We start from the raw sequence: 18,783 nt of genomic DNA on the forward strand, positions 1-18,783 counted from the left end.
AGCTGTAAGTCTGTGTGTGTGCATGTGTGTGTGTGTGTGTGTGTGTGTGTGTGTGTGTGTCACTCTCTCTTTCACTTCACACTCTGTCAATCTGCATGTCTGAAGCTGCTCAACTAATCGGTCGAGCAGCCCTTCAGCAACGTTTTGGCTACAGACCCTGGCTCTGTGAGTTGCAGAGAGGGAACTGAAGGCTTCTTTTATTCCACGTCAGATTCCTGGACTCCTCACATCACAATGGTTTAGGAGCTATAATTAATGTGTTTAATTATTCATCTTTTCTTCATGATTAATTCAGTGACATCAATCACACAGCTGCCACTGGGCGGTGGTCACACATGCCATCACCTTTAGATTCGCAAGACGTGCGCTTTGGCTCAGGATGGAGAGCCAACAGATTTCTGATTTATTACTCACTTACAAAATCAGAAATACAGCACTGAAAGCATGAAAAATCAAAGATGCACGCACACACACGCCCACATGTGCCCACTCGCACGCGCACGCGCACACACACACACACACACACACACACACACACACACACACACACACACACACACACACACACACACACACACACACACACACACACACACACACACACACACACACACACACACACGCGCGCGCCTTGCAGGGATACTCACCCTGAGTGGCGATGAAGTGGTTGGATCGATGGTAGCCCTGCAAAAGAGAAGAGGAATGAGGTGCTGAGTAAGACCATGTGATCGTGGCTCACAGCTGGAAGGGAGATCATGTCTGGACAGCCGTCCGCTCTCCTCTGGCTCCCCGTCCTCTAATGACCCACTACATACTTTTAATGTCGTCTTTCTCCACAGCCACCATATTAACTTTACTCTGTATATGCAGTTCATTCCTCAGTATTCATATAATCAAACCAAATGCTCTGATTGGTGCTGTCGTTTAGAGGCAAAACAGCATCTGTAAAAGCAGATAATTAATATGCTCACAAAATTATTTTTATACAGTATTTTTTTCCCTGCGTGTACGTTATAATTCAAGCTAGCGTGAGTTATCTGAAAAAGCATAACGTAGATGTGGGCGCCTTTCAATTTCAGAAGCCCTAATTAGTCAAAAATGGCTGATTCTTCACAGAGCGTCAGGATCCAATAAAGAAATAGAAATAATGTATTTTCATTGAAGCCACAACTGCAGACTAACAGCTTACGGCCTTTTCTTTCATAGACTCAAACTGTTCTTTGCAGAAAACAGCCCCAACATGTCTGTCTAATAGGTTTCACATGAAAGCATGCAGGCTATCATGGCCATAATGAACTTGCTTGTATTCTTTTTGGATGGGTGGGCCGGTGCAGTGGGGAGCTACATCTTGCATGCACAGCGAAGCATTCTGAGATCTTTCATATCAAAGGAGAGGATATAGATGTCAGATCTGTCCTCATGGTGAACACAGGATGTTCATGCTGAATGAGAGGGCACCACATGCAGCCTCGAGGGCAAAAAGGCAACAAAGAAATGTGCCTGAAGGCCTGAAGAAATGTGAGACAAACAGTTTGTTTCACACTAAATCACAACTCTTCCTCCTGAAAACAACACACTTCTTCTCTGGCTTTGCAATACAAGCTCAACAGTCGTTCCAAAGAGCGAGTGGTTGTTAAAATACCCTCCTGAATGTGACCTCATTATTACAATTAATTTGGAATCATTCCCAGGAGATATTTTTGAGAGGACATGCAGGAATGACAACTGAGTGTTGGCATTATGAGTGTCCTGGATTGCAAAGACACAAAACACCAGATCTTAAAGCATAAAAGGACCCTCAATTGAGTCCTGCCTTTATTAAAACTCACAAACAGCCTAAGGTATGGAGCTTCAAACCTGATACCCGAATAAACTAAGCTTTTGGGCAAATAAGCTATGGGCTTATCAAGCCTGCTATCGAGCATAGCAGACCATGACGTCATGTTTACGATCATGTGGCGATCAAGAAATAAATCTGATCACACATGCTGGCACAAACATGTCGGACTAAAAGTGTATTGATTCCTGCCAACCAGCACTGCCCGTTTAAACAAAATAACCCTTTTTGTAATGCAAAATTATTATCTTATTTTGACTTAAAGCAAAAATAAATAAGGTTTTCTCATTCTCGCTTTAACGAGCTTAATAGGCTACACCTGGAGAGAGGTGGAAGAGGAGAAGACGTAATTCAGCGGTTCGTGTGGATGATTTAGGCTACACAAGATCACAACGTGTTGTGTAATTTGGACAAACACGAGGTAATCCATAGCTTACTACCACTGTCTGTGTCTGTGTTGTGCATGCGTCGCAACCGCACGCCTGTGTCACTTCGACACCACACTTTCTCTCCCCTTCTGTCTCTCGTCTCTCTAGACTCCTCGACAACTATATGCAGCAGCCGATCTGCAAGCCCACAACAGATCGCAACGCGTTGCTGATGCAATGTGTCATCAGCTGTGTTCCCTGCGCGTCTAAGATAAAAGGGGAAGAAAATAGTGCGTGACTATGTGTCTGTGGAAACCGATAGGGAGAACCAAAATTGAATTTGGATAGGTACCCGGTACTCAACACGTTTGGATCGCTTCCTGCTTGATCCCGAGGTTCGGTACCCACCCCTAGTCTGGACCCTGCTAATGCATGGTTGGCTGTGGGAGTATAGCTTTAATTGACAGACAGCCCCTTCAGCCAATCAGCATAAAAACAAAGTGTCATCATCTCCAGTCCCCAACTTTATGGCATGGCCCGTCTTGATTGTGTATACCAAATTTGAGATGATTTGATTGGCTGAGCACGGAATCTGATGTATGATGATGCATGATGATAAGAGTGCCGCTCACTTCACACCAGTGTGATCTTTATTATTATTGAGGGGTTGTGTGTTTGTGTGTACCAAATTTGAGATGAACCGATTGGCTGAGCACGGCTACGGCTATGCCCAGCTTTGTGATATTATTAATACTAGAGCGGTGCCCATTGGGCACTGGCCTACTTGAAAGAAAGAACACCTGACCTTCCGATATACCCAACATTTTGCGCAGCTGGGCTGGTTAAAAAATTACACCCGTACGTTGACAGCTAAGGATACGTCCAAATATGAAGTGCTTCATACAGTATATGGAGAATGGAGATATAGAGGTGATCAGGTCCAGAGCCCAGGCAGAGGCTTTTGTGCTTTTAGATAGTCTAGAGCGGTGCCTATTGGGCACTGGCCTAGTTGGAACGATGCAAGTTGGAAATGCATGCCCCACCCAGTTATTATGTCTGTGTCCCTTTTATGCCCATTTATGGAGTTCTTTATCAGGCATGCCCAAATGTGGAGTCTATGCGGATGTCAGAACAGGCCAGCTGCATATATGGAGATCTAGGGGTGATCAGGTGTGATCACCCGTAGATCATCAGTGCACTGGACTACTTGGAACGATGCAAGTTGGAAATGCATGCCCCCACCCATTTATTATGTTGTGTCCCTTTTATGCCCATATATGGAGTTCTTTATCAGGCATCTCTCTTTTTTGCAGAGCCTGGGTTTCGATGGGCGCTGATGGGACGCTTGTTTTACAGCACCGACTAAAAACTTGAAAATAAAGAGAAACTTTGAGCATAGAACAGATGGCCTACTAAACAAATACAAAATCATACCAGCATATCAGGAAAACAAAAATCTGAATGATTACCTCCTACACAGCATGTTGAAAAAGACCTGATTACCTCAGACCTAAACAATAGGTGAAAAATAGAACCACAAATAGAATGTTGGGAATAAAATTAAACATACAGGCTAATACGAGTAACTGTGTTTATGTAATTACAACTGTATGGTACAAAACACTGAAGTCCTTAAACCAGAAACCTAACCTCACAAAAACTATGCCTAAACCTTAACCCTGACCTGTAAAACAAGCGCCCCCTCAGCGACTCCCAAAAAGAGTCTGCCATGCCTAAATATGCAGTCTATGTCAGAATGATGTCAGAACAGGCCAGCTCCATATATGGAGATATAGGGGTGATCATGTCCAAAGCCCGGGCTGAGGCTTTTGTGCTGGTTCTGGACAACCGACTACCCGATGGATTCGACACCGAGCACTGCACTCCCTAAGCGTGTGTCCAATTTGAACTCGGTGGGGCGAACGGTTCTCGAGTTATGTGGATTACATTACGTACATACAGAGACTTGGTGCATACTGTATATAGATGTCAAGTCTGTCCATGTCTATGTCTCTCACACACACTCGCGCGCGCAAGTGACACGAGCACACACACACACACACACACACTTTGTAATGTTATAATGTTTATATAAAGTTTTGCCTCCGAATGGGACTTGGGAATGTACAAGGTTGCAGATGGTGGAAAGGGGGACAAGCGACAAGGGACAAAAAGGAAAGAAATGTAGTGTTGGGGGGGGGGGGGGGGGGGCAGGCAGAAAGAAGAGTGGTGAAGTACTTACTTCCCTGTTAATCCGAATCTACAGGGTCCAAAGTGGAGGATGTGGACAGGGAGTTAAAAGAGAGACATACAGGCCAGTTAATGAGAGAGAGAGTAGTTATAGACAGGTGGAGCGACAGGAGACTGTGTGTGTGTGTGTGTGTGTGTGTGTGTGTGTGTGTGTGTGTGTGTGCGTGCGCGTGCGCGTGTGCGTGCGTGCATGCCTGTGTGTCAACGCCTGTGTGCGTGTGTGTCAACACCTGTGTGTGCAGTCATCCCTATGTTCCCCAGGTAAGTATGCACATGTGCATACTGTACAGTTTAATATGCCCCATGAAAAGGGCACTGTACCAATAAGGCACTGTATTGCACTATAATAAGGCACTGCATACACAATTAAGCCATACACACAAAGTCTGGCCAGCAGCCAAGAGACCTTGAATGTCTTCACCTCTCCTTTGAACACCGATACGTTTCACAATGAAAGATAAATTAAAATAAAGCTTTTCCATTTAATGTCTGTGGAAAGAGTCACAAGCTGCTCAAATCATGATCCCGGAGAGCAGGTTGGTGTCTGTGTGAATGTGTGTGTGAGAATGGGTAATGCATTGTAAAGTGCTTTGGATAAAGGTGCTATATAAATGCACCATTTACCATTGACCATGACCTGTCTGTGGTTACAAAGCCACTTTACATCGATTACATGACATCATAAATGAAGTGTTAACATGGATTCTGATGTGAAGCGAGGGTGAAAAGGGTGGCTTCGGGTTCACAGATCGCCTCTATTCACCTTTTCACAGATGGACTGAAAAAGTTGAATATCACAATGGACAAAGGATATGTCCAACACAGCTTTCTGTTTCGATTGGTGAAACTCCACTATTTTGTTTGGTACAGTATATCCCTTGTTTATGTTGAAATGTGCTTCCTACCTTCCAACTGCCATTTTTCATTTTGGGGAAAACACAAACCTCTTGTTAATGTCGATGGAAAAAACAAAAACAAACAAAAACAACATGCAGACAGAATGACACATATAAGCGACAAATACATACATTACATAACGCGTGACCCCCCCCCCCTCCTTCCATCCAGCAGCCTGACAGACAGTGAAGGTGAGCAGTGAAAGGGGATCAACTCTATCCAGCGATTGAATAACATCAATCATGTCTACTTAATTCAGTGTCTCATGGGTTTATATAAACAAACGGACAAGCACGCACATCCAGTCTAAAGTGCCAGGTGCAGGACAGACGTCAGACTATGAAGGAAAAATAGAATCCACACCCTGGTGGTCTTCCACCATCGTTTGCAGTCCAAGTGGCTTTTCCTCAGCACTCTTCCAGAGGAAGAGCGACTTGCGATCGAAACATCAATTACGATGGTGGAAGAAAAACTCTGATCCAGTTTGCGTATTCTTTTTTCTCATTTTTTTTTATGGGTTTACCTCTGAGAACTGCATATAAAGGGTATTCTTTCAAGTCAGCAGGGGGTGGGGACTGGGGATTCGGTGTTATGACAGATTTTGATTGTCCGTAGCTTTCAGGAACAAATACCAGGTCAAAATGTGGGCCAGCAGTACCGGCTGTAGTGGTGAGAATAATCATTATTTTCTGGGACTCGAGTCATTTAGTTCCTGTTCACTAAAAAGATTAGTTCCTATGATTTGCTACCAGCTCTGCCTTCCTCACATAGTTTAGTCCAATGACGACAAATGAACGTCTCTCTTCAGCCAGACAAAATGTTTACTTTGTAACTGACTGACGGAACTTTGCGTCACCAGGCTTTCCACACAGAGGAAAATGAAGGACTCGAGGAACAATTACTTTTGAGGTAGTGACCAAGTTCGTTCCCGTTCACCAAAAAGAGCGAATGACTTTGAACAAATCACTCGCCAATGAAACAACACTAACCGGCTGGTTTGCAGCACAAACACTTGGAGTTGGACTGTGTCTTTGTAGCACAGTTAATAGCTTGGTGTGCTCAAACTGATGAATTTGACTAGATACAGTAAATGCAGACTTTAAACAAACAAAAGAAATCTGCACTTTATTTTGTGTGGATTGATTCTTTGATTCTTTGTAGCACCATGACAGTCTGTGTCATGTTGTATAAGCACCTCAGTGGACTGTGAAGATAGAACTCTGATTGGTTGGTAGGTGAGACTTACGTCGATGTAGTTGGCGTTGATGTAGTCAGAGTTGGGGTCACCCAGGAGTGGGTGGAGCTTGACTCTGTGGCGGTCATCTGAGATGGTAGAAAAATTATATAGGAATAAAATCAAACAGCATAGGAATATTACAATAACAAAACATAGACAAAATGCTTTCTTTGGACACAGCCCCTCAGTCTTTGATCTGTGACATTTGACGTTTTACTTCACAAAGGGCAGAAAATCTCCTGGTAACTTACATCCCGTCAAGGTATCATGTCTCCCTTTGGTTTTGTCTTTCTTCTTTGTGCTGTCCCAGCCATCAAAAAAGCTCTGTGGAAGACAAGACATTCTTATGATGGAGATAGCGGCTTTGTGAACCTCCCCTATTAACCATTTAGCCAACTTAGATAAGCCAATGTGGCTTTTCAGCATTTTCTTTCTTTTGTTTAAGTGTGATAAGAAATATTGTTTTTTCACGGTTATCACACTGAAATCCTATCAACAAGTGAAGTCTCAAGCACAGCCGGGGTTTACATCAACAGGGCAGTAGTGTTGAGAGAACGTTTTGAGATAAGGAGTGATTATGTGCTTTATCCATGTTACTGTAAGTATTCAAAGTGTCACACAGAGACTGCTACAGTAGAACCCCCACTGCTACTCCCCATTAGTAAGTAGGTCGGAGAGGCTTATTGTTGGAATAAGCGAGAACGCAGTCTATCCCCGTTACAATGCACTAGACCTCTGGGAGTGTGATTGCTGAGGAGGAGTGTCACACCTATCATCAGTTCCTAGTACTTACCATACAACTTTCCACACCCAAGCCCTGCTAGTCATAGGCCGTTGGCAGTGTCCATTATCGAACCCATGACCTTGTTGGTCCAAAGGAGAGTGCTCTACCGACTGAGCTACCCGGACACAAATAATAGGTTGCTCCTAGAAGAAGTGTCAACTGTTGTTGTTATAGCCTACTGGCTCACCTGCCAGTGAGGAGCCCCCACCGTGAGGAGATGGTACCTCAACCTCTCCATTGCCGTTTCATGCGATCGTGTTTATTGACCTGATTTGGCTTGCTTTGTTTATTCCGCCAAAAATACGCACGCACGCACACACACACACACACACACACACACACACACACACACACACACACACACACACACACACACACACACACACACACACACACACACACACACACACACACACACACACACACACACACACACACACACACACACACACACACACACACACACACACACACACACACACACACAGTCTCTTTAGGACTGGCCACAGAGGTTTGATCAATGTCTTAACAGCACCTCTGCGTTCCACAGGGAAATAAAGAGTACCTGGCAGGAGAGCACAATGTGAGATCACATCATTTTCCTTTGTAATGGAGAGAGAGAGAGAGAGAGAGAGAGAGAGAGAGAGAGAGAGAGGCAATAATGGGCGATTAGGCGATATCCCAATGAAATTCATGTGTCGCTCGCCGTTGTTCTCCCGCGGTTAAAACTGAGAGAGAGAGGCAAACACTAGAGTGAATATGTGGATTTGGGGAGTGGCCTGTGTTTTGCTCGTGAGGGAGAGTTTAATGGATGTACACTGGTGGTTCCACAGGGGGACTGTCACTAGTGCAGCCCAGAGAAGAACTGGTGGTTCCACAGGGGGACTAGTGCAGCCCAGAGAAGAACTGGTACACTGGTGGTTCCACAGGGGGACTAGTGAGGAGTATGCTGTGCCCGTTAGGGAGTGCAGCCCAGAGAAGAACTACTGCAAGATGTTTTCTCTTCTTCAAAAGTGTCGGAGGAGCATGGCTAACAGAGCAGCTCTCCTGCTCTAACATACAGAATCATCCCAGCGGGAGGAGGCCGTATGACCGTATCCCTGTACTCACACAACTATGGATATGGAGGTTATTACACCAACAGCAGAACCAATGTTCTATCTATCTGTACACTTGTCTCTATTTTATAGTTCAGTGGAAAAGCTAAATCAACCTCTATATAAAGAGCAGGAGAGCGTAACCGGCCAAATGACTATCTGCCACGCAAAGGAAAGCCATTTACATTATGTGCCAGAGCTGTGAGCAGGTTGGGAACAATGTATTTTGATTCAGAATAATTCTCTTCATTACCCAGCCAGCCAGCCCATATCGCTGCTGTTAGGTAGAAACCTTGTATGTCCAAAACGGTTACTTTTCTGGAAGTGATTTTTTTTTAAATAACCTGAGATTCAATGGATCCAATGTAGTAATTATTTAGTCACATTCTCTTGTTAATAGTTATATATAAATGTAAAAAACAGACATTTAAACACTTTCTTTCACTTTAACCTTTAAATCTTAAAAAAATAGTTAAAATAGTGGATCTGCAGATCATACAGCTTGTAGTTCTGCTATTTCTGCTACACTCTTAAGTGTAACGATTAAGGCATTAATTTAAAAAAGTTGCATCAAAATGTTGCTACAGTATGAGGTTTCTGCCCGACAGCGTCGATATGCTCCTTGTGAGCGCGAGTGTCTCCTCTCTCTGTACCCTTTGGTTTCCTGTCTCTCTAGTCTCTACACAGACCCTCCTGTATCTGAAATAAAGCATTCCACACACAAGGAGTGTTCTTCTCTCCACCAAGCTTTGTGCAGGAGAGCAGGACAAATAATGTCTGCTACCGAGAAGCAACGCGTTCTGACTCTGTGATACATTGAGAGCGTAAAGCCTTCTCTCAGTGTGTGTGTGTGTGTGTGTGTGTGTGTGTGTGTGTGTGTGTGTGTGTGTGTACTCATCAGGTCTGCCATGGTGACAGAGGTCCTCTTTAAGGCCAGATGAGGATGATTTATTCATAGTCTATAGTAGTGTCAGCATGGTGTTCTGATGTCTCTTAACTCCTGCTAATTAATTTCAGAGGCAATAAGGAGAGTCTATATGGAAGATGTCAGAACAGGATGGATGGCACCCTGCACCGCCCACACCTACCATATGCTTCACTTTATGCTAAATATCTGAACGCTCATGACTTCAATATGGAATAGACTTGTTAATATGTCCGATGACAGACTGACCAAAAAGATTTTTAACTGGGACATTTCTAATGGTTACCCCTGGGCAAATGAAGTAAAGTCTTTATTCTTTAAGAATAATTCATCATTTATTTATTTAAATAGACTACACTGTAATATTCATGAAATACAGAACTGTATGTTCCTTGGGTATAAGGAGAGTTGGGCCGTTGAATTATGGTACAAACCAAAACTAAGAACATATCGTCTTATTAAAAATAATTATGGCCCTGATCCTTATGTTACACAAAATATATCCAAAAGTCAGAGATCTTTTTGTGCACAGCTGCATTCTGGGACCTTACCATTAGCTTTAGAAACGGGTAGATTCATTGGTACTCCTGAGGAGGACAGAGTCTGTCTAGTGTGTGATTTAAAATAAATTGAAAATGAAATTCACCTTTTGTTTTACTGCCCATTATATGAAGAATTAAGACATGTATTATTTTGTAAAATGACAACCATCTGTGCTGACTTTTTCTGGTTGGAGGACTATGAAAAACTGGAATTTTGTTTTAGGAAAGGTACTTTTGCCTTGGCAGACTTTTTATGCAGGGCGTGGGAAATAAGGCAGAATGTTTTGTTTGTGTAAAAAAAAGAAAAAAAGAAAAGGGAATATCAACAAAACATATCTGTTTATTGTACACAATGCAATATTGAATGTAATGATATGGTGTGTCCTGTAAGCCCATGTGGGCTAGGCGCCTTTGGTGCATGACACAAAAATAAAGAAATCTATCTATCTATCTATGCAGCTATATTGAAGTATAGATAGATAGATTTCTTATGTCCATCATTCAAGCTGCAAGCAGAGCCTGCAGCACCACGTGCTGTATACTAAATGGCTCCCACCCCGAGCACGGCAGACCTTTGCTGTGTGTCAGTCTGTCAGTCTCCACTGTACTAAAGGCAGGAAATCCCCAAGAATAGCTTACAAATAAATGCACACTTGTGCATATGGCCTCATACTGTATAGTGTATAGTGCATACTGTATAGTGTCAGTGAATACTTCAGAATCTCACCTCATACTCCTGCTTGAAGCCGTAGCCCTCAGCGGTCTTCATCTGGTTAATGTGCTGGAGGAGGTCAGCTACGCGGACGGCAGGATGGAGCTGTCCCGTGTGGTACGGAGAGCCTTTACGTCCACACTGACGCCTCGGGGAGCCTCCCAGCAGACTGCTGGACTCGTTGACTGAACTGCGAGCCTCGCCTGCAAGGGGGAGGAGGGACCAGGACAGAGGGCTTTTTAGAATGAGACCAACTCGTTTTGCAGTTTTCTGCAGTCTAGTGAGAATCAGTGAATACAGATAATAGTCTGTACGTACTCCCAAAAAGAATTCCCTCACAAACCACCATCATAGTGGTAGGGCCTATATCAAACTCTGAAATCTTATGAATTTGACTAATTTCTTCAAATACTGCTTAGTATATTTTGTTTGGTATGTTCATGTTTAATTCTAACTCATAGTGACTGGAGACACTATGGCTTCTTGATTTGGCAATTTGGAATAACAATAACACAGTGGTGCCTGGCTTAGACTGGATCACAGTTCAGAACAAAAAAACAGGCTTTCCGTGATGTGGAAAGGTTAGGGTGGTTAATTCATACAATATGTGTTTATCCCCTCTGTGTGTGTACAGCATAGAAGCTTGCATACAAAATCCCCGTCCCAATCTCCACGGCTTCTGTCGAGGTGTCTCGCTCACTTATTTTAAGTCATTCTGGGTACAGAGTGACAGCTAATAAATACGAGGCAGACTTAACAAGAGATTTTCTGTTGGACAAGCACTGCTATATGGGCCCTTTTTTTTGGACGGTACAATATCCTTTGCCAATGTAATAGGAGGCGTACGTTGCCATATCAATTTAACGATGACATCCCTGCCAACACGCCTATGGAAAACTGTCCATCAACAAAATATGCTTCCTGTGAAATTGCTTGTTTCTTCTGTAGCACACCTGAACTAAATCACACTAAGCACTGCAGAAAAAAGATACTGTGCCTCATGCTAGTACACATGAGGGTAAGACATCACATTTAACTGATTCCAGCTTAAATGTAGAGAACATTTAAATAATTGTAAAAACATGAACACAATATAATTTGCATTATGTTTTACTTTATGCCATATTGGACTGAAGAGAGAAAAAAAAAGATCTGCAAACGGTCTTCGATGTTCCCAAACAACTTTATCGGAGCGGAAAATACAACATTTTGACATCTGCAGTATTCATCATATTGGACTGAACACATGCATTTATTTAAGAAAGCATGCAAAAATTGATATTATTGGATAAGCGTCTTGAACATAAACATCTCTTTCATATTGTATACTGCAGGAGACCGAGGGTATTTGAGGAAATCAAAAGGAGTCAAAGCCGGACTCGAATTGCAAATCATTACTCAGAATGCAGAGAGCCGTTTCTCTCACTCTCTGTGTGCAGTTCTTTCCCTGCCCCGTCCCACTCTTTTTGCCGTACTTGAGATTCATTGAATGTTCAATCTCCTGCTGGGTATTGTGCCAGTCCTCTGGTTCGCTTCTTGAACAGCGGCAGACAGCACTTGAGTAAGGTTAATGGCTTGCCTATTGTAACTTTTTACTTTTCTTTATTTCGCTTTTTGTAAATTAATGGCATACATTTACTAGATTGTCGCTAAAATAGCCAATCTAGAAACACATTGCATTGTGTTGGAGATTGGAGATCAGGATTTTTTTGGGGGGAAAGAAGCATGAAGGGGAAGTCTGGGTGAAGGTACTTTGTCATACGGTTGTTTCCTATCAGAATGGTTCAGGTGTGAATGGTTCTCTGATAGACACCACACTATGCACACTGACACTGTATGAAGAAATGATCTGTGCTGTGAATGAAAGTGTGCGTGAGTGTGTGCGTGCGTGCGTCTTACTGCGTGCCGAGCAGGTGTGTGCGTCCATGAAAGACAGTGCCATCCTCTCATCCTCCTGCAAGGTGCTCTGGTCTGTGAAACTGTGCTCCATAGAGCCCATATGGCTCTTCTCCTGGCGGTAGCTAATAGGTGTTTTATTCATGTTCACTGGTTTCCTATCAAATAAAGATGGAGAGAGAAGGAGGAGGGATGGAAGGACCAGAAGGAGAAAGAGAAGGAGAGAGGGATACCGACACAGAGAGTAGGAAAGGAGCCGTGGGAGACAGCATGACAAAAAGGAAAGGAGAGAAGGTACAAGAGGGGAGGAAAGGAGACAATGAAGAATGCATTTCATAGTAATTTGCACCCACCCACCCTGGCTGCAACTTTAGTGGATGACAGCCATTTGCACAAGCATGTATATGATGGAGCACAAAATTAACAATGGCAAAAGTAAAACAAAAAAAAATAAAAACAATCACTTACGGATAGTAAGAGTAAGAGTAGATGTCCCTTCTGGAGAAGTGTGAGGATGGAGGAGGAGGAAGAGGAGGAAAAGGAAGAAGAGGAGAGGAGGAGGAGAGAAGAAAATCAAGAGAAAGAAGAGAATGTAAGCTGCAAGCAATGCCAGCTGTGGGCAGGGATGCATTGATTTCAGTGGAGATGGGAACCGTTTGGATGCATGTGACACATGCATATATACAGCATTATAGCAAGCAAGGCACTGACAGTCCCAATCACAGCCAAAGCAGAGAAACACGTTTCTCCTTTCTCCTTTAGCACCGTCTCAACTCTCAACTTTAATGCTTCATACCAGAAGCCCATTTGGCGATCAATTGTCTGAGAACTAACTGGCAGCTTATTGGACAGCGGTCCAGACTACTGTGGGGACTATAGTGTCAACGCTAACATCAACAGTATGCTGTGTGGCTTCAGCATGTTTAATAATGATTACCAGAGCCCTCAGCCACCTCTCACTTGGCATGTAGTGTCAGTTGGAATTGCGCATACGTTATTTCATTTGTGGTAGAACATCTTATTCTAGACTTTCCACCTCAGGCTGGCACATGGCTACAGCTGACTAAGACACAGAGTAAAGCAACTCTCTGTAGATGATTATATGTAGTTTAGCATGTTCCCAAAATGGCCATGCATACAGTATTCTTCTGTGATATTTTAGGATAGACACTATGTCGTAATGCATCAGCAGAAGGTAAGCATCTGATGCATCTGATGCTGAACCAAAGGTATGGCTCCCCCATATCTTGCAAGTATGATCGAACCCTACAAACCCTCCCGCTCACTCAGATCAGCCAACGCAGGGAAGCTGGAAGTACCCTCACTAAAAACGCCGGGACAACGCTCCACACGTCCCAAACTCTTCTCCCTTCTGGCTCCAAAACTGTGGAATGCACTTCCCATTGCAGTCAGAACTGCAGCATCACTCCCAATCTTCCGCCGTAGTTTGAAAACCCACCTTTTCAGACTCCATCATGGCCCATAGCACTTACCCCACCCCCTTAGATAGCAATTCTGTAGACTTAGATAGCATTTGATACAGACTTATAGCATGTTATGTAAACAGCATAAGTGCACTGTATGTAGTCATAGCACGTCATAGTACATAATGTATATCATAGTAGTATAGATGTATAGCTTATATGTATAGTTTCATTATAGATATTCCACTGTTACTTTCTTAGCTTACGCATGTTTCATGATAAATGTTTTTATGTGATGTATTCCCCATGCTTTTTGTTCTTGCTTAATGTAAGTCGCTCTGGATTAAGAGCGTCTGCTAAATGCCTAAATTGTAAATTGTAAATTGATGCAAAACAAGGATTTCACATTAAAAGCCTCCTCTTACCCCTAGCTCTGTTTGACTAATAGTTAGATAGCTAGAGCTTCGGGATCACTGGCTAATAACCTGCTCACCGACAGATTTCTTTAACAGCACACCTTTTCCTGCCAATTACTGTCTCATTTAAGGGTCAGACCGCTGCTTGGTGGGTGTAATTAACTGGCTAATTGAATTGAATCAGCCTTTAATTAAATACTTCACACTCAGATAAACTTGCGTGGTCTCGCTGGTGCAGCATAAGGGATTGGAAACAATACAGGCTAGCTGTGCTTCCAGTATCCCTCCTAAACAATGCTATCCTTTCACCGAGTACAGCTAATAGAAGACAATGATTAGGGGACTGTTCAGAGAGGAAGCGTTTCACGATAATATTAATACAAGAGAGCAAGATGAGATGGGCTAGCTGAGCGCCACTCACCCTTTCTTGATGATGATGATGACGGCTCCCAGCAGAAGAATGAGGACCACCAGCCCTCCGGCACACACCCCAAGAATCAGCCCCATCTCTTCAGAGTGTTGGGACACCTCCAGGGCCCTGCGGTGGTCCTTACAGGCCGCTAGCAGAGAGAGAGAGAGAGAGAGAGAGAGAGAGAGAGAGATTAATACACACACACCACACACACACACACACACACACACACACACACACACACACACACACACACACACCTTTCTCTCGGCTCTGCAGAGGCAAAAATGCAATTACTATATCCAAAATGATGACAATAATTATTATTTGGGGATTGTTTCTGATTATGAAAAGGATGGGGGAGGGGTCGTTCTAATAGAGGATTGTGATTTAAAAAGAGGTTTGCAATTACTTCAAACAAAATAATTATCTTTTACATTGGATTGGATTGAAACGATGACAGTGGGTTGTAATCTCTGCTCACAATCCCACACAGCGCTATAGTCATCATGCGTGCCCTGCTGTCTGTGCAATACTGCAAAATACTGTCATTATAGTAATGGTGGGTTATTCATTCCACTGGCATAAAGCTCCATATATATTTTTAATAGCACAACAAAGCTCTTTTCTGTGTCTGGCTACAGTAAGCCAGTCTAGTTTGTCCCGAGTGGTGTCAGTGTGTCCTTTAGTCCCTGACAGACCCGCAACGAGCCCCTCCTGAGCCCTGTTGGAAGAGCCAAAACAATCTCCAGAGCAGCACAAAGTCACAGCAGGCCTGGGGGCAGTGATGGAGAGCGCTAGCAAGCTACAGTAGCTAGCAGCCTGTTGGGGCATGAAGCAGATCTGGGGCAGAAGAACAGGGAAACAGAGCCATGTTTTAGCCTTCTCTATCGGCAGCCAGGGGCATTGGATCGGCCTCAGCCCAAATAGCACTGAAAGTGGGACGATATGGAACGACGATGATTGAAACTCTTACATAGCGAGATGTTTTAAGATGATGTTCTCATTGGAGACAACAGTTGGATGTTTTGTGTTGGCTGGGTTTCTGTTTTTTTTTTGTGATCACATGATTTCCTGCTTTACTTCATCACTGAAAGTCAAATGGTGACTCATAGGTTATCGAAGAGCACCGTCTAGCGTAAAAACTGAAAACACATGATGTGTCAAAAGGGGTAATTGGTGCTCAACGCCTGATTGTAAATTGTAAATCTGACGAGATTTCTTTCTGGAAAAGATCTGGACAGTCCCACTGTAGATCAAAGATGAAGGTTGTTGTGATGGTTTGCCTTTGCACAGAGTTACAGTGAGCATCTCAATATGTCCTGGTATCTGTGACAGACTGCTGGCTGACTGAGAACAACAAAAGGCTCTGGTGTGACCGTGAGCTTCTTCATCCAGACAGAAGTAGAGGAGCGAGCTCACAGCCTGCTGTGCAACTGATTACTGGAACTTCATTTCAAATTACGCCTCTTGAGTGGTATAGGAGTACATTGCAGATGCTACAAACGTAGAAGGGGTTGAAATCAATTTAAGTTCTATGACATTTTAGACAGATAAGACGGGCACCGCTGCATTTAGCCCCAGAATTTCTATTAAACCAAACACGAGCATGAAATAGATTTTCACATGAATCCATGCACCTGCCGGCTGCCCACCGGGGGAAATTGGCACTTAGAGTAGAAATGGAAGGTCTATTGTTGTGGTGGGCCTGCCAGAGGATCCTTAATTAAACTGTCACCTGGAAGTTGAAATGTAATCTTCAGCTTTGTTATCAGAGCCAAAATCATTTGCCTCCACTTTGCCTGTGATAGTAACGTCTCAGGACCCCCGTCATGCAGGGGGCATGTTAATGGTACAGAGACCACCAGAAAATACACTCTGACCTGTCATAGCTTCTAATTGAAAATCACTCTGCGCAGCTCTTTGTTCATTAATTGACTGTGTGTGTGTGTGTGTGTGTGTGTGTGTGTGTGTGTGTGTGCTCGCGCATCTCAGATGGAGTGAAGCGTGAGGTTAGTCTTGTCTCTCAGCTTCACGCTCGAGTGGAGCTTTGTCTCTTCTGTTTTTCAGCCACAAAAACAGTGAAAGTTGAGTCTTACACTTACTGTACATACAGTAGCACTGCTGTGAGAACTACTGTATGATACATTATTATTCACACTGATCTGCTTTGAGTACTGTCATCAGGACACAGTCAAGTTCCCTGTCCTTTTCCTGGGGGGAAGCTGCATGTACGTAATTTGATCTTCTGAACCACACAAAAGGTTTGTGCGTCCCAGAATCTAACCCAAAAAACCATCTGATTGAAAGACTGAAACCATCCCTGCTTCATGCCCCTTTTCTCAAAATCTCATTGTTAGAAGAAAAATACATAACATCGGCAAATCAGTTCATGCCAGCAAGGGACACTGTGGCACTACAGAGTATGAATTAAGCTTCAAGCTCTCTGATACTTTATTCTATGAAGAGACATTCCATTTAAGGTCACATTTTAAATGAAAAACCAAAACAATAAAGAAGTTGAATTACCTTTGCGAGCGATACGGATGCAGTTTATTCTGGTTTCCTGAAAGAGAAGGAGAGCATGGTGATCAGAGGGCTTTGGTGGTACTTTGCATTCTGCATGGACTCATGATAAAAGCCAGGATTTAGATATGTTTCCCCTCTTCCATATTCCTTACTTGAAAAGGACCAGGACAAACTTGAAGAATAGTCACAAAAGAAAAGACTGCTGGGTCATATCTGTAAGGATTCCTTCATTACACTGTAGCGGCTTTCTCACACAGAGATCAGCTGGGATCATCAGTTTGAGGACAGAAACCAATAAAGCTACTTTAAATGAGTGGAAACACAAACCAGAGTAGCTGTTGTGAAGTATTTGACTGAGAGAACAGAGAGACTTAAATAAATGATGAGAGCTGAAAGAGAGTAAATGAGGAGGCTTCGGGACCAATGGGATGCCACTACAAAAAGGGAATTAATTTGGTCTGCTGTATTTGGACTGATGACATATCGCCGTTATCAAAAGGAACTTAGTGACCTCATCTTCTCTAGGAGGAGATGCGTTATCAAATTAATACTTACAGATGCTATTACAGGCATTATGGGACAATTATGTAAATGCATGTCCAAAAACGAGCAAAAGCACTTTCCTCAAACTGCAGCTGAATTGTCTTTTTAATTGAAAATCCATTTTCGGCCCAAGTCCTCTTAAACAACGTATTAATCCAGTGATGCAGCAGGAACAGAGGAAGGATTTTTATAGAAAATGACAATCTCTGAAACTGACAGACAGATGGCTGTTTCTAACAAAACACCAGAGACGTACAGTACAGTTTAGTAAATCCACACTTGCATACCGCAAAGGGACAATACTGCAGTTTCCATGAAAACACACTTTTACTCATCTGCATTCAGTGCATTCCCAGATGAACAGGCACAACATGCTGCAGAAGTAATACAAATAAGAAGCAGAACGACTCAATACTGGTTTTCCATGAAAAATAACTATTCATATTCCTCACTTTGCCATGAGAACCACATGATTCATAGTGACCATATACAGATATACTATGTCAATGTGTGGCTGTCTGTGCTCGTGGGATGGAAGCAAAGTGGTGACATGAAGCTTCCACTGCAGCGACTCAGAGCTGACATCCTCCAGATCTGTCACACAACTAAGTCAATTAATTATCAACGCTATTAATAACAACAATTAGAAATGTTGGAGGAGAGAGCTATCTTTCTTGAGAAACGAGAAACGTATATTTTGATCGTGATGCGATGAATTTTTTTTAAATCAGATCCGAACCTTTAATGTCTGATCACCACATAGGACAGTTGCGTAGTTTTCGAGTAAAGAGCCATAGATGTTGGTTGGCCTTTCCTTATGCACCGTACTCGTGTTTCACGCATGAGCGCTGCCGTTCACGTCCTTGTTTACGGCTTCAAAATAATGGCTCGTAACTCCTAATCTAGGGACCTGT

At 43.2% G+C, this 18,783-nt stretch overlaps 1 protein-coding gene across 2 annotated transcripts in view; it reads right to left on the reverse strand.

Annotated features, from left to right (window-relative positions):
* Positions 1–18,783, reverse strand: part of LOC308318860 (receptor-type tyrosine-protein phosphatase U) — a 169,348-nt gene that overhangs the window by 29,035 nt on the left and 121,530 nt on the right. The window contains exons 13-20 of one of the 2 annotated variants that reach the window (XM_080768545.1): positions 17,327–17,363; positions 14,807–14,945; positions 13,014–13,043; positions 12,549–12,703; positions 10,665–10,852; positions 6,841–6,913; positions 6,599–6,675; positions 648–684 (exon numbers count right to left, since the gene is read on the reverse strand). In XM_080768545.1, coding sequence (XP_080624671.1) covers positions 648–684; positions 6,599–6,675; positions 6,841–6,913; positions 10,665–10,852; positions 12,549–12,703; positions 13,014–13,043; positions 14,807–14,945; positions 17,327–17,363 — 736 coding nt within the window. The remainder of the gene's footprint in view (positions 1–647; positions 685–6,598; positions 6,676–6,840; positions 6,914–10,664; positions 10,853–12,548; positions 12,704–13,013; positions 13,044–14,806; positions 14,946–17,326; positions 17,364–18,783) is intronic. The other variant, XM_080768546.1, reaches the window with a different exon arrangement.

Source organism: Protomyctophum bolini, assembly GCF_963924005.1.
Source record: "Protomyctophum bolini genome assembly, chromosome: 7".
NCBI lineage: Eukaryota > Metazoa > Chordata > Actinopteri > Myctophiformes > Myctophidae > Protomyctophum > Protomyctophum bolini.